The 16236-nt window shown below is 38.3% G+C and overlaps 2 protein-coding genes across 2 annotated transcripts; one reads left to right on the forward strand and one right to left on the reverse strand.

Moving 5' to 3' along the window:
- The first annotated feature begins 3015 nt into the window (after positions 1-3015).
- Positions 3016-6902, forward strand: LOC119738014 (GATA-type zinc finger protein 1-like). Its single transcript, XM_038212724.1, is given in 6 exon segments — positions 3016-3362; positions 4634-4710; positions 4713-4878; positions 5380-5534; positions 6008-6101; positions 6456-6902. Coding segments are annotated over 6 exon segments (843 nt in total). The 5' UTR covers positions 3016-3144; the 3' UTR covers positions 6589-6902.
- Positions 6903-7615: 713 nt separating this feature from the next.
- On the reverse strand, positions 7616-16140 carry LOC119738015 (dnaJ homolog subfamily C member 21-like). Its single transcript, XM_038212725.1, has 12 exons — positions 16035-16140; positions 14998-15154; positions 14512-14637; positions 13742-13830; positions 13093-13395; positions 12591-12641; positions 12287-12366; positions 11793-11914; positions 11496-11580; positions 11112-11339; positions 10250-10601; positions 7616-9732 (listed from the first exon to the last, which is right to left on the reverse strand). Exons 2-12 carry the CDS (start codon positions 15104-15106, stop codon positions 9547-9549), a joined length of 1731 nt encoding a protein of 576 aa, XP_038068653.1. The 5' UTR covers positions 15107-15154; positions 16035-16140; the 3' UTR covers positions 7616-9546.
- Positions 16141-16236: the final 96 nt, after the last annotated feature.

Consider the following 16236-nt stretch of genomic DNA (forward strand, 5'->3'; position numbering starts at 1 on the left):
AGGTGACGTCACACTAACAAACCGGATAGTAAGCACCCGAACATGCTTATTGAAGTAAAAGGCTTATGAATGTATGATACTGAACAATAAGTTAATCTGTAACAAAGCACATGCCAAAACATTGTATTGTGGTTGAACATTAATGTCACAATGTTATTTATATACGGTTGTACATAATCAACAGTCACTGAGTGTGTGTCACTCATCGAGTTAACCATGACTTACGTACTCATTATACAGATGAAATGTAAAAAAAAAAAACTGTAATGAAAGATATGCAATCTAACATGTACTTTTTCAAACGTTGTAGTAGTTATTTTTTTTGAAAGTTTTATGTATATTTTTACCTGTGTTTTTAACAATGTATAGGTGTTTCATATTTTTGCTATTTCCTTTAAACTTTCTCCCAGAGTTTTGTTTGTTTGTTTGTTTTTACTCCAGATTTATTCTGGAAATATTTCAAACAAAAGCTCTACAGGTGTTATTTTGTTTATATTTTCCAGTATTCAAAAAGCTGAAATAACGTCTATTATTTTCAGCTGCTTTTTCTTTCTTAATCGTGCTGTTCTGTTCTACATTTTTGCAGAATTATCTTATGAAGTTGTTGCTCATACATGTATGCCAATTCTTTTTTATGATGAGATTTTATTTTCTAAAGAAGATTGGAAAAAAAAGTAGCCGCACAAAGACCTCTGGGTATTGTTAAAGGCATATACTAGGACCATTTGCATTTATCCCAAAAGTAACCTAGCGAATTTTTATCAAACAGATTATTTGGATTAAAGGCCGTACTGGTACTAAACACCTCGTGAAATTATTCCATCTGGCTTGCTGAATTTAAATGAAGGTGATTTCCAACGATCAGTCAATTGACCCTATCAGTCTTTATGGCCCTAACCTAATAGTCAGACTGAAGGTGTGTGCCTTACGATTTCTGCTTGAAGAGTTTTTGTATTGATTTTATCATGAAGCATGTTGATATAAACATGTAACAGGGAAGTCCCAAACAATTGGTTTCCCCCCACCCCCCTTTTTTGTATTATGTCTCCTGTTGAATTTTTGGTCTTATTTCGGTCTGGTTTTTAAAACGACCCAGATGTTTTTTCTTGTCTATTTGGAAGTTTAGTGTGAAACTAAATGCAAGTGCAAAGTCCCAATAAGTAGCTGAATGTATTGCTGAAACCAACTTTTGTATACAATCATTGAGCTTGCCAAAGATTTTAAAACTGAATTTCAAACCTCAAAAATTTCTCAGTACTTAAACTTTTTCGTAAGGCCTTTTGTTTGTTGTGACAAATGCTGAGGTTCAAAATGTTTAGATTTATATTTTTAATTTGAACGTTTTACATTGTTTGAAAAAATGTAATTCCTGGGATAATATGTCTTTTTTTTTTAACTGAGAATCATTGCCAAATGTTAGGCTTCCGAACTCACAAAAATCATGCTCTTTGTATTAAAAATATTTCAACTCATTTTAATGGCAACAAAAATGTACTCTGAATAATTATTGAATCGTGATGATTTGGATAATGTGCTGCGTAACCAAATCATTGTGCCAAAAATGTGTTTAATAAAAATGTCAAGCAAAAATCAATGAGGTCTATCTATATTCTGAAAAAATTATTTATAATTCACTCATTCTCGTATAATGCCATGTTATTTTAGTTATTTCCCCCAAAAATTCCAATCACGCTTATATGAACGATGTTGAAGTCCTCCACGAAACAACAAAATTCATCCAATAAAAACGTTTCAGAATAAATGATCTATTTAAAGGAAAAAAAGTAATCACAAGTGTATCGACCCTTCAATTTTTATCTTTAGCTTTTTAATTAACACTTCTTATCTATTCTTCATTTGTAGTCAAAGTGACCTATTTTCTGTATAATGCTGTACATTTTAAAATATTAAAAAATATCTATTGTATTTAAACTAATATTCCCACTTTAGTAATTTATTAGAAACTAGTCTAGCTGGGCAAAGCGCTGTTTTTCTTCTATTTCAGAGAAACGCCACACTTTATATTCAATTGGTTATTGAATAACTGTAATTATTAAAGTTGTACATATTGTTTTGTTTTCTATAAGTGTAATTTGCCCTCTTCTGTGGACTCGTAAATATTTGAGCTGCATTTGATGTTGCCCAGTACTTAGAACTTTTTTTATTGATTTGTATTAGTGTAATGTAGCACTTAATGCGAATGCATTTTGTACTGTTTTGTGACAAATATTGATATTATCAAAAACAAGGAATAAATGAAGTAACACCATTGGACGACAGTGTAATCGTTTGGGCTGGATCGCATACTTAATTGAAATCCGTCTGTCGGTCTCTTTTGAGAAATTATGATAGTGTCATAAATTTTCAAGAATTGATCAATTTTACATTTTCTTCCTCACGTTAGGACAGATACAACACCCACACAAGTACGCAATGGCTGCCTTTTTGTGACGTTACCAAAAAAAAAGCTAATTTGGTTTCTTTTGGGGGGCATGGCCCCAATTGCCCCCCCCCCCCCCTCCAGATCCGCCGTTTTTTGCCCCATGCCGATTATGGAGGGGTGGGGGCTCTTGTTGGTGTTTTGCTATTTCTGTAGATGTTTTAATTCTTCTGCATATACCAACTGGTTTCATTTAGTGCTCTTTTTTTCACGATGTAAGCTGTTGAAGAATTTTGTAGGTTGCAGACTGACATACATATAACAAGAAGCCAACAAGTGCGAACAATGCTGAAACAAAGCTCTTCCAAAAAATGGGACTAACCACCCACAGCCTTTATTTCTTGTTACTCCTCAAATGTCCAACTAAAAAGAAAAGCTTTAAATGCGCAAGTATTCACAAAGGCAAAACCAGCCTCGCTAGACAATCTTGCATTGTAAACTTCCCAAAAGAAAGAATTTAGGGCGCATGCCTACCTTGGGCCGTTAACCTTGTTCGCAATAACTGACCAATCAGAAGCCTCCATTTGTAGAACACAGGTGTGTCAAGCGCGCGCAATACAAAAAGTCATCTGAAATGGATTGATTTTGTTGTGTCGTCTGCTCAGAAGAAATCTAGACCAGACTGCGCCCAACAGCTGATGTGATCGCGTGCATCAAGTGTGGGGTTTTCTAGATTTGTCATAATCAAGATTTTTTTGGCGAGGATGAGTCAACAATGTACGTGGAGCTCGAAATTTTCAAATCTGGAAAATTACAAGGGATTTTTCCCGAGCTTCGCGGAAGACCAGCTTGATTTGTCCACCGTTTTTTCGACGGGAGAGATGAGAGATCGATGTGAGGATCTGGTCGAGGTAAAATGCGATCGTTCAAAAATTGGAAGTTCAGTGGTGAGACACGCTGAACAGACGACGAAGCAAACAAGGTAAGCAATGTTCTGACATTCACAGCTGAAACATTATGAGATAAAATTTTAATTTTTAAAACAAAAAATCAATGAAATTTTGTAATTAAAGACCTCACCCAACCCCAGAGTTATGTTGCATGTGACAGACATCTCAACACTTTTTTTTCTCCATATCGGTGACTATTACTTAGTAGAAGAAACAGTAGCACGTCTTTTTCTTAAAAAATAAATAAATAGGTCAGCCACAAGAATGCTTTATGGGTCGTGAATTTAGGGTTATAATTCTGTCTTTGGGAAATGAGACAACATGTACATACTTGTGTTTTTAATTGAACAGCTGCCTTGTACTTTCTAGTTGTACATCTTGTATTAAGTTGTCTTTAAGAAAAATACGGAGTTGTAAAAATTGTCACCGTAAACGTCATTCTTTATTTTGTGATGAACAAATGATGAAAGAGTGACTTCTGAAGTTCTGTTAATGAATTTAAAAAAAAACTTTTTAACCCGTTTTCCTCATCGTAAAAAAATAAAACTAAAGACTAGGAAATCGAGAAACAATACGCGAGTGCCACGCCCGCGAAATTCATCAGTACTGGCAATTAAAAGAAGCCGTTTTGGTACGTTTCATTTTTTGTTATCATGAGAATGTGTTACATAATCTGTTTACAACCCAACTACTTCCAGGTCTTTAGTGCAAAAAAAAAAAATCTGAACCAGACACCCAAAGAGGATTACCTGAAAGAATTTGTCTGATCCGCCATGCATAAATTACGTTTTCTTTCTTTATTTGAAAAGACCATAACCCAACATTGCGACCCACCTCGGTGTTCTTGTCAACAAGTTTCGCTTGTGACCCGTGAACCGGTTTCTTAGTTGTACAAAACTGTGACCGCGGCTAAACCTTAAGCAAAAGCTTTGGGCCATAATTTGATAAAATAGTGCTCATTAAACCCTTTTTGGGGTTATATTTCAGTTTTTGTTTTTACTTTGCCCCCCTTCCTTTTTTGTTTTGTTTTACCTTGTCGGGCTTCTTCGGGTCCTTTTTTTACGCCCATGCCAAATGTCCCAATCTGAATTTGACCTTGTTTTGGTATTTCGTAATTACTCCCCTAATGTAATTGGACTGTATCACTAATTAATATTTAATTTAATGTTCTCGTTGTATCACTGACTTAAGAATAAGTGTTGATGAATAAATAAAGTCAAACAGCAAAAGTTACATGACACCCACAGGAATTGGGCGGGTTACTACTCCAGGGTGACTCTGTCCGAATTTATACAACTCCCAGAAAAAGTTCCCCCGAGGTGAGTGAAGGGAACGGTAGCAGCAGCGGTAGCGGCAGCGGCGGCAGTAGCGGGGGAGGTAGCGCCGTAGCCCCGGGACGAGAAGACGCGTGCTACGCAAGGCCAAGACGCCTCGGCCTAGCGCCCGGAGAAACGACCCGAGATTCCGAGGGGTCACTTTCTGCGTCGAGACACAAATCTGCCGCGAAAAGAGGCACAGATCACAGCTGAACATTCGGTCCTTTTACAGGTAGGCAAACTCATTGTTTTCTTGCTTGGACATGGAAGAGATAATCACATTGGCGGCATTATTTTTTATTTTCGGTCTGAAAAAATGTAAGCGAAAAAGTACCAATATGTTGCAGTTACATGTAGAGGAAACGAAAAAAAAAAAACTAGAGCGATCAAGCCCGTACTTGAAGCCGTTAAAAATACTTGGGATTAATCTCTCTTTTTTTTTAACGAAGGCAGATAAAAAATGAAAGAACTATCAGCCCTTTGAGTTGATGTTAATGCTTCTATTGCATCTTATATTTCCATTTCTTCGCAAGAATTTGCACAAAATTGGATGTAAACAAACAATCGAAAATGTGTTTTTCTTTATTTTCTCGCAAAATATTGGTCTTGCACAACGGTTGTGAGCGCTAAAATTGGCCCGTATCACTTGAGTACTTTGAGTATTTACTGATAGAATATTTATTGATGTGCAACAACGCGAATGATTGTGGTGTATATTTTGGTATTTCTGAAGCATAAAGAAGAAGTTTTCTCAAGATGACCAAGCTAAAGGCCACGCGAAGACGCAACGACGAAAGCTTTCCGTGGTGTCGTCAACTAGCGGCTCTGATGAGGCCGAGACAAGGGTGGCACAACGCATCGCTATCCCGTACGCCGGCATTGTGTATGGTGAGAGGAGATTGTATTGACTAAAATGGGGGCCAAAAAATGTGTATGATCGAACATTTTTGTAATCTTGAATGAGGAAAATTTGTCAAGGAATGACAAAACAATATTCAAATTATCCCTATACAATTTCTTTAAGTTATGCCTATCTTAATAAAAGGGACTAAATTTGCATTTGATTTGCTGTAAGATTGAAAGTTTCAATAGGATGGAAAGACTTCCTTGAAGATGTTTTATCAGGAAAACTTACACTGTTATTACTTTTCTTGATACCATTGTGACTGGGTGATATTGACCTTTTTTCTCCAGTTTTAACCTTTTGTTGGTCGAAGGATAAAAACCTCTTTTTTTTAATTGATATTTCTGACCATCCTCCATGTTCTGAACAATTCAACTGATTAAAAGTGTATCTCTTCAGTTTCTCTGTGTGAAACTTACTAGCATGAACTCAATATTTTTAATTTTTTTTAAAACAGGAGACAAACAATGTGCCTCCTGCTTAACTAGACGGACCCCTTTGTGGCGGGATGCAGAGGATGGAACACCACTCTGTAATGCATGTGGCATAAGGTAAGGTGATTGATTGGGTGGGAGGAAAATCAGACGGGGGTTCGCTGTAGTCTTTGGAACTTGAAGCTTGATCTTTTGTTTTTGCAAGAGAGTCAGATTGGTGCAGTGGTTCTTTCATTCACTTCCTCCTCTGTGGCCCGGGTTCGATTCCTGCCCTGGTCCACATGTGGATTGGGTCTTCTTTTTTTTTTTAAACATTTTTTGTGAGAGTTTTATCAGTAGATTAAGGGATTTTCTTGTGTTTTAGTGAATAACAAAAACAAATGTCTTATGAGATAACTTTTGCAATGTTCTTTGTTGAAATGTCTTGCACAGCACATTTTTAAGTTGCAGAATCTTTGGTCTTATCCATAGGTACAAGAAGTACCGCATCCGCTGCATTGTCTGCTGGAACATTCCCAAGAAGGATGGCAAGTCATCATGTCAAGTGTGCTCTCGATGTGGAAACGCCCTCCGGTTTACCATACCCAAGCGATCCTTCTGCTAATATGGTGTCGACCTCATGAGTTACGGTACGCAAATATCCACTAAATATTGCAAAATTTGCCAAATCAACAACATTTGGCTTAACTGACGACCACAATTAAAAGACATCAGCGAGGTGTATGTCACACATATCCTTATCCCATTAGCAACTGTTAGTACTTTGTGGGGTGGGGGGGGGGGGCACATGCCCCCCATAAAAAAATTGTCGTCCCCCACTGGAAATTTGTTAGTCCTATAAGTGACCATGGTTAACAGGTTTAACAGAAATTGGGTTCCGCCCCCCCCCACCACCAACGCCCCCACTGTAACATCCAGCCCCCCCCCCCCACTCCCCCCCCCCCTATGGAAGGATTCCTGGCTATGCCGCTGGGTACATTGGGGGGAGGGGGGGCACATGCCCCTATAAAAAAAGAATTGGTGTCCCCCCCCCCCCCTCAACTGGAAATTTGTTAGTCCTATAACTATAAGTGACCCTGGTTATAACAGGTTAAACAGAAATTGGGTGTTTCCCCCCCCCCCCCCCCCCCCCTTCCCCTGTGGTGAGAACCCTAGCTACGCCCCTGGATACATTGTATTTATTCCCTCCTGAAACCACAAAAACAATACTGTGTCTGGGGTGTACAGGGAGTAGCATGCCGGGCGGTTTAGGGCAGTACAGAGACTAATGGGTTCATTTGAGGAGTGCATGCATTTCGGCAAGTTGTAAACACATCATTCATTAGGGAGCTTACAAGGCATTCAGGATCATTTTCTTTGATGTGTTTTGTCCGTTTTCAATCGTAACACCACTCAAAATCCAAAGAAGAATGTTCAAAACACAGTTGAAGTTTCAGCTCTGGGTAGCTATTGCACAACAGTAAAAAAAACATGCACAGCTTTCTGATCGTGAGACACGATATCATCCAAAGCATCTGTATTTAAAAAAAATCAGTCAATTGACTGATGGTTGGAAATCGCCTACATTTCTTGATATCTTCTAAGTGACAGCAAGCCAAATGGAATAATTTCACAGGATGTTTAATCCAAGCATCCAAGCAAACTTTTGACAATAATTTGGTAGGTTATTTTTGGCATAAATGCAAATGATCCTATATGCCTATAATTCCCATTTCTGCAGAGTGACTTGACACAAACAAGCATCCACATTGATTTGAACGGGTATAATAAAGTGTTCAATGAACATTTTAAAAATTACAGATTTGTGTGTAAAATGTAATGAATCTTGTGCATGAATTGATACCTCTAACCGTTCTTATTGTGAATAAGTGGCTTATACTTGTACATAGGAGCACTGTCAGGCAGTGCTGTTCTTTAACCTTTTCCCTTTTTTGTTTGTAATTATTTTGAATTTGAATTTGAATTATGTCAAAACAATTATTTAATTGTATAATTTATTTTATATTGATACATATGATTTTTTTTTTTTTAATTATTGATTTTTCTTCGGAAATGTGCAAACGGATTCTGGGTAGTAGTTTAAAATTCTTTTTTATGTTTTTCGGTGGAAGTAAACCAAAATATTTGAAAAGATTGTTTATACCAAAGGAAGTGTATGCTTTTCAAAGGAATTTTGTTTCTTACAAAGCAACAATTTATTTATTGAGTTCCTTATGAACGTCTTTCTGGAAACCCCTTTTTTGTGTCTGATTTATGTATTTCGTCGTTGGATATGCTGGTCATGAACTCAAAAGCAATCGAGAGACATGGATGACTTCATCTCATTAGCATAACTTTTTACGGTGATTTTCTTAAAAAGCTTTTCAAACTTGAGATATATTTCAGAATTTGTATATTTCTGCATGCTGATGAAGAGAAAAGAATGAACATTTGGTCATTTTGTAATATTTCATGATCTCTAGTTGTTACATAATCAAATTAACATTTGGACAAAAGAGAAAAAAATGTAAACGTATTGTTAGTATTTGAAAATACTATGCAAAATATAGGATTACATTTATATTTGAGTACTATTCACACAAGAAAGGAAACAAAATGCTTTTATTTATGAAATATCTCAGTTTTTTATTCCTGCTGTGATACAGAAATATCACATGATTTATTTAACATAAGTTACCGTATATTTTTGAATACCCAAAGAAAATATTTGTTGGGTAATGAGCAGACTTTTTGGAAATGAATATGTGTATTTATTAAATATTTAACTGCAATTTAATGTTGTCAATAAATATATCATTGCAATTTATTATGTCTGAGAGGCTACCATGTTTATGCGTATTTCAAACAGGATTTTTTTGGGGTGGCTTCAAACTTGGATTTGCAGGTTTGTACGTAGTCCAGGTGCTCAGCACATGATTGAGGAAAGAATGTTGCAACCTGACGCCACTTTTCTCTTAATATATCATCTCAATAAAGGTCAGTCATTGCAAAAATGTTGAAAAGACATGAATCTGAGACTGAGAAACATTTCCAATTTTGTTAGGAAATACTTCGACAATTTTCTTGACTTTCCATAGACTGTGTACACAACTGAAGAGGTGGCGTCTGGAAACTACATACTTCATTCTTTCCATGATTGTCTTCATTTTGCCGACGCGCATGGCTACGACGACGCACGCGTATACCAGAAACCGGAGACTTTTTTTTTTGGCCTAAAGGTGTTTTTTTTTACCTTTAAAAAATTATATAGAATAGAAGAAATGCCATTGGTATTTTAAGGGTCGTTTTATGACAAATACGAACATATGACATAGACCCCTACGTTGCCCTGGGGCCCCCGACGACCCTCAAAACCCTCTGCCAATTATTTTATTAATGTTTTATCCCGCCCACACCCCTAGTTTCTGTTCACAGTTATGGACAATCAGAATTGTGAAATTCACAATGCTCGTCTACTATAGATGGTTGATCAAAATTTTTTTTATCAAAACACTGAAATGCTTGTACGTCTGCCATACAACATAAGTTACTAACTGTATTAAGTTTTAAACTACACCAGGTGTTATTTTTTCCGTCCTTTCTTCTTGCTTTTAGCACCGCTTTTTTCACCGCCATCGACTGTCCGATGCATGCTGGGTACATGAAGGGCATGTCCAGATGATTTGATGTGATTGAAGAGCTTGTTTCTTGTTGGAAACTCATTCCGACAGACATTGCACACAACAGGATCATCACTCGCTGATTGGACCTTGGACAAAAAAGCAATAAATTAAAAAAAAGAAAACATTCCTCTAACGTTTTTGGAAAACTGTTCCTCAACATATGAACTATCGATTGCATTTCAATATTTCTGATGGCTCCTCTTAATTTTATAAGATTGGATTCTCCTTTTAGCTAGTGGCATACTTGTATAAGAGCACTGTATAAAAAGTGCTGCCTTGAAGAGTGTGCCCTGTGATGTCATGCTGACAGGCAAGCGCATGTTATTTGGCCAACATTAAACAGTTTTATGTCAACACTTTTACACCATTCATATTTCAAGAGATATACATGCAGTGCAGAAGAGAACTGTTTGCTGAAAGTTGGAATCACATGACCACAACATCCAATTTTGTTTACAAATGTCACATGGTCTATAGTACAAGAATATTTCACAAGCTTGCTCGGGCAGGACTCAAACCCTCAACATTCTACTTATAAATGAATGCAGACTTTTTTAATTCCATAAAAAAATCTTTCTATTATTTTTAAAAAGCATGTCTTACTTTTGTCTTCTGTTCCTGGTTCGCCGTCTTCTCCCTTGCAGCTCTCCTTGCCTCCTTAGCTTTCTTCCCTTTTAGCTTCACAGCCGGCTTCTCTGATTCCTCCGCATCCTCCACCGAGCCATTAAGTCTCTCGCAAGGATCCACTTCCCCTGTCCTGTCATCTTCTCCTGTCTCCTTATCCTCATCCATCCCTTTGTCTTCTTCGTCTGCCTCTTGGCTTCTCTCTGGAGATGTCATCTTGAGACGGTCGGCGATATGTGATGGCAAATCTTCCAGAACGTCGTCATGGACTGGTTTGGACCTTTCAGCCGCTTGTTGCTGTTTTCTTTTCTTCTTCTGCTTCTTAGATAATCTTTAAGAAAAAAATATTGAAAAAAAAAAACCCCTAGATTATAAACTAATTAGGGGACCATAGTTAGAAGACAATACTTAGGTGATACCATACTCTTCAACGAATTCCACATGTTCTTTTTTGTTACATATTAATCCTAGTAAGTTGTATTAAAGTATGCTCCTCGACAGGAGCATTGTGTGCACACTAATACTTGTACATGGGTCCTGATGCTGTCGCAGGTTTATCCATAACAAAAAGGAACACGGTGAAAAACGTTAGAAAGACTTCAACACTTCAGGACAGACTTAGATAAGGCCAGAAAATAGTCTTCAAACTTGACACTCGAAATGGGATTATTTTGACAAGGCTTTGGGGGAATGGAACATAAGCATCATTATAATTAATATCTCAGAAAAAACATTTGAGCTTTTCCTTGCGAGTTTAGCCTTTGGGTGAAAAAAGAGGGAAAATGAGATATAAACAAAGTTTTTTGGGATAATAATAGTGAAAGTAATCGTTCCAACTTACTTATTTTTCTTTGGCTGGTTACTCTCTGGAATCCCATCTCCATCATCGTCATTACTGTCTTGAAGTAAATCTCCAAGATCTGCATCATCATCTACCTCCTCCTCCTCCTCCTTGGAGCTGTCTTCCTCCTGCCTCCCATCGGCAATCTCCTCTTCCTCCTCGGCCATCTGCTCCTTGAGGAAAGCCACATTCTCCTTGTGCTTCTTGGAATTCTGATGATTGGCAAATCTGTATAGAAGAAAAACACTAACTAAATGATATGTCTGGAACAACAGGCCTGTGCTCCTGCTTTTCTTTGTAAAATCATTTTCTCATTCCCCCGCCCCTAAGAAAATCCAAAATGGGAGACTTTTTTCCAACTTGAAATCTGTACAAGTTACTTACGCTTTGTCACTCTTGAATTCCTTATTGCATGCGACACAAAACAAATCGTTTAGAAAATCCTCCTCCTGGTTGTCCTCTTCTGAACCTGTCCAAAATAGATCAGTTAAAAAAAAAGATGTTTATTTGAATGAAGTGATTGAGGTCTATGAAATTAACAAACGACATCCACAGGTTGAAAGTCACTATAACACAGATCCATGAGTATATCCTGTGCTGCACTCCCGTTACTTGACTACAACACTGGTAAAGTGCCTAGTGAGTAAGGGATGAGTTAGGAATTACTCTTTCCAGACCCACCTGATGCACTGCTTGCCGAGTCGTCTCCGAATTCCTCCTGTAGAGCTGCCTCCATCTGCCTCAGTTCTGCTTCCATCTCGGCACGGACCTCTGCTCCTTGCTTGGCATACTCCTGGAATTGCCTGCATCCAATAACAAAGGAGTTGATAACTTCCGGATTATTTAGCATCTTAGAGGCTGATTCATGATTCACACAGATGAGAGTTGAAATCAGTGAAATTCACCAAGAGTTGAAATTTTAATGTTGAAATGTTCACGAAGTGTTCACCTGTTACAAATTCACAGTTTTCACGAGACATCATAACGTTTTGTTTTCATTCACTTTTGCAGAGTATGAACTGGCTTTAAGTCCCAATGTTTCTTTAGCTAAACCTTGCTTGAAGCTGATGATGATGCACGAAAATGTTTCAATAACATTTTCAAAAACACTCAACCATTGCATCAATAGAATTTTGATTTTAGACAAGTGGTAGAAATGTAAGGATAAGACCTACTTTTCTCTTTCTATCCTCTCTTGTTTCCTCTTCTCTGCGTCTAGTCTTGCTCGCTCGGCGTTTTTCTCCTCCAAACGTTTCTGTAATGATATGAACAAATCTGACACTGTTTGAGGCAGCCATAAAATAGTCTTTATTTTGTAGGCAATCAACTTCAACACACTAGCTGGTGTTCATATATTGTATTACAAAAGCCATTTTGGCCCCTTGCTGAAGTGTGAGAGACATGATTAATCCTTCATAAGATGGAATACTTCGTCGGTGAAGGGCAAAACCTAACTTGATGATCAATCCTGCTACTTACCCTGTAGGCTTGGACCCTCTTGTCTCTCTTGCGAACAAACGACACCAATGCCTGCAAAAGACAGGAAAAGGCCCTCATGTAAAAAAAAATATCATCACTTTTGTTTCTTCAAAATAACTACATTTACCATAATGTGTAATGAAGTCCTTTAATGCCAAATAAAAATTCAAAAGATTACTTTCACAAGATATTCACAGGTTTTGAATCCATCTAAGTGGGAAAATTTCTTCCCATGTATTTTTTTTCAATAATCAAGTATGTGTTATGGAGTGTCTCAAAACTAGGAATGATTCCTCTACTAGGGTCTTTTTGAATGTTCAAAAGATACTCTTTATGGAAGAGAATGTGTTCTTGAATTGCAGAAACACTGTTCCCTGGTAGAAATTCTGAGCGCTCACATTTGAAGATGATCCTCTTCATAGACAACTGTGTGTACCAATCCCAAGTTTCGTGTGGATCTTTTCAAGAACTTTTTTACAAGTCTTCTTCCCAACACACTCACCCTGATTTCTTCATTCCATTCTTTCTTCGCTGCATCCCTCAGTTTCTTATTATCCTTCTCCATCAATCGGGCCACCCTTCGGTTTGGCGCATCCCTGGTATCATAAGTCTCCTTCCAGACAAATGACCGAGACGTACTGTAGCTCTGCCAGTAAGCATAGAACGGATGCACCACCTCCTCATAAGAACTGTCCGAGGATCCAAATTGAGGGATCTCAAAATCTTTGTCTTTATCGCCGCTCGCGAATTTCAGATCCTCTTCCGATATTTTGTAGAATGCCTCGGTGTACACTGTGTAGAAACCCTGAAAATGAAGCCAAAGTTTGGAGAGAAAAAACAGTAATTTCAAAATCCTTGCATAAGTACAAGTTCACGAGTTCAGGTAAAATGATTAGGAAGTTACACGTATATCCTACAAAGTTCCTTCCTCTTTCCACCCCCATGGGCTGGGTTCGATTCCTGCCCATGTCAATATGTAGATTAGCTTTCAGTCCCTGCCTGATTCCATGTTTCTTTCCCAGAATATTCTTCTGGTGTTTTTACCTTGCTTGCGAGTTACAGTGCCTGGGGCCCTGTTGAGCAATCTATGGTTTCAAAATAAATAATAAATATAATAATAATTTTACTTACTAAAGTGGTAACATACAAACCTTGGAATCGTCACCAAAACCAGAGTAAGCTGAAGCTGTGAAATACTGCATCAGATTGATGGAGCTACCTTCATAGTCATCCCCATAGCCTGATGAAATGAAGAAAAGTAAACAAAGTCAAAAGATCCTGACTCTGTTAGGGCTCGTCTCAATTCATATCTGGGACGAGTTCCTCACAAGTTGCAGGTAGAATCATTCACTTTGTCAGGAAGAAGCTCTGCATTTATCCCGAACATGTTCCGGGGAAATGTTCATTAGCGACTGCTTGACTCATCAATACCGATAACTTCATTGCAGGAAGATTGCAGGGAAGTTGTTCAGAATCCTACAACTTATACCCGATACAATGTCCGCAACTCGTCGGGAAATCATCCTGGATATAACTTGATGGACCTGCCACAGTGTATTATATTATTTAGTAAAGGCTGCAAATTGCTTTCCAACAAAAGAGAATTGTTAAAGTGAACATGGCCTGACATTTCCCAGAGTAAAAGATTCCCCAGTTTTTGCCAAACCAAAAAGTAAAACGAGCAACAAGTTGATCCAAGAAGATTTTGATTTCAGGCAGGCGAACGGAATGTATTAATATTCAAAACACTAGACTTTTGAGTCATTTTGAACAACTGCAACAGTCGATAACTCAATAACTTTCACATTTGGTCGCTCTTAGGTGTTTCAAACATTGAACTTTATTGGAACGTTTAGTTCAGCCCGACAGCAAACGGCAGTCTGCAACAGCGATAAGTTTGGTACAACACTCTAGCCCTTACCCTTGAGTATTGCTTCCCTGTGCTTGTCATACCAAGCTCTCTCCTGAGGGTCAGCCAGCACATCAAAAGCCTTCTGGATAACAGCAAACTTCTCTGTGCACTCGGTGATGTTGTCAGGATTCTTGTCTGCATACAGAGTGTCAAGATGCAAAATCATTAATATGTAGATTCTAAGAATGAAACGTTATTGTCTTGTATCCATCTGCCACAATATTAGGGTATTTATATCACCATTGTAAGTCAATTTACAAGGATGAGGAAAGAATAGTACATCATGTTTGGCTATCCAAGTATGGATCTCTCCAAAGTTAGACATAAACCCCACCCACTTCACAATTAGGCAACAATACATGCATATTCAGCATGCCACTTTGCATATTCCAGCTACTTGTCACGCCCACTCACAGCTATGATTGGTCAAAACACGAAGGGGTGGGATTTAACAGATCAGTCTAGGAGCAGATGATTACCTCTACCACAACTTACCAGGATGCCATTTCAGAGCCAGTTTCCGGTAGGCTTTCTTCAGTTCAGAATCTCCAGCGTCTCTCTCGACACCAAGCACCTCGTAGTGACACACCATCTGACCGGCCATGGTGTGCGGAAGGAACAGGATTTATCTCTAGTTGACTCTCTTTATTTCCTGTAGAAAATACAAATATCTTTGTTTCTAATATGTCATGAATTTCTTCAAATTTAATAAATAGGAAAAGTACTGTCAACAACTTTCAAGGGATGCGAACGATGGATACTATCAGTTGATCAGTCTGTGCTAACGTGCTGATTTGTGTAAAGTGTTGGTCGACCGCATAAATATCAGTTGATTGTGAAGAAAGGATTTGAATGATCCACCATTCGTTCAGTGCACAGTTGGCATTTGGTCCATTTTGCAGGAATGTGTTTGCAATCAACCAATTGTGAAGGCATGGATATCTGCATTTGATCAACCATCTGATCATGCTGTATCATATGCAGGATCCTGTGCTATGTGCGATCAGCTGATTATGCAAAAACCGTTTCGGCAATCACAACCAACACACAAGCCCATTCTTGCACAAGGAATTATCCCCCACGTTTGATGCAGCAGGATCAGCTGATCGCGCAAGTTCTTTGCACTGTTGCAGTACAGCCCCCCGGCCCATCATGTAGCCCCACTAGTGTGGCCGCGATATTGCTGCGCTGTGGCCACACTAGTGGGGCTACCCATCGTGAAGTTAGATTTACAGATCACATGCAAGGACAGCTTGCACAGAGCGCCTTCACTGTGGTCTGTGGACAGTTTTCCTTTATTTACATTAAGTGAACATGAAAATTTGAGGTATCTACTCACTCATCACAAAGGAAAAAAGATGTGTCCACAGTGAGGGCGCTCTTTACAAACTCAATGACAATGCACAGCCACTGCACTGTGAAATGCGACAGTGGTTAAGGCCAAACTTCTGCTTGTCTTATCAGGCCTAAAAGTTATGTAAATCTCCGTCGCTTACAGTTACATAGAACCAGAGAAACCAGCAGTAACTAACCTGCAATGTATTCAATCTTGATCTCCAACAACCTATACAAAAATCTGGCGTGCGAGATCAGTCCAGATGGACATTACTTCTTCGCCGGCTTCGGGAAAACTGATATCAAGATTTCACTAGTCGTCTGCAATGTTTGGTTCCCATTGACCTCGCATAATAGTCGTATTAGAACTCGCCTCGACTGAGTGGGGTATCAGACTTA

Source organism: Patiria miniata, unplaced genomic scaffold (assembly GCF_015706575.1).
Source record: "Patiria miniata isolate m_02_andy unplaced genomic scaffold, ASM1570657v1 HiC_scaffold_3, whole genome shotgun sequence".
Classification (NCBI taxonomy): Eukaryota; Metazoa; Echinodermata; class Asteroidea; order Valvatida; family Asterinidae; genus Patiria; species Patiria miniata.

What these genes read in the sequence shown, in the direction of transcription:
- LOC119738015 (XM_038212725.1), bottom strand. Translation starts at nt 15,106, where the DNA reads ATGGCCGGTCAGATGGTGTGTCACTACGAGGTGCTTGGTGTCGAGAGA. An exon ending in AGAGGGTCCAAGCCTACAGG is followed by an intron (nt 12,367 to 12,590) that starts GTAAGTAGCAGG and finishes ATATCATTACAG; the next exon opens with AAACGTTTGGAGGAGAAAAA. An exon ending in CTCGGCAAGCAGTGCATCAG is followed by an intron (nt 11,581 to 11,792) that starts GTGGGTCTGGAA and finishes TATTTTGGACAG; the next exon opens with GTTCAGAAGAGGACAACCAG.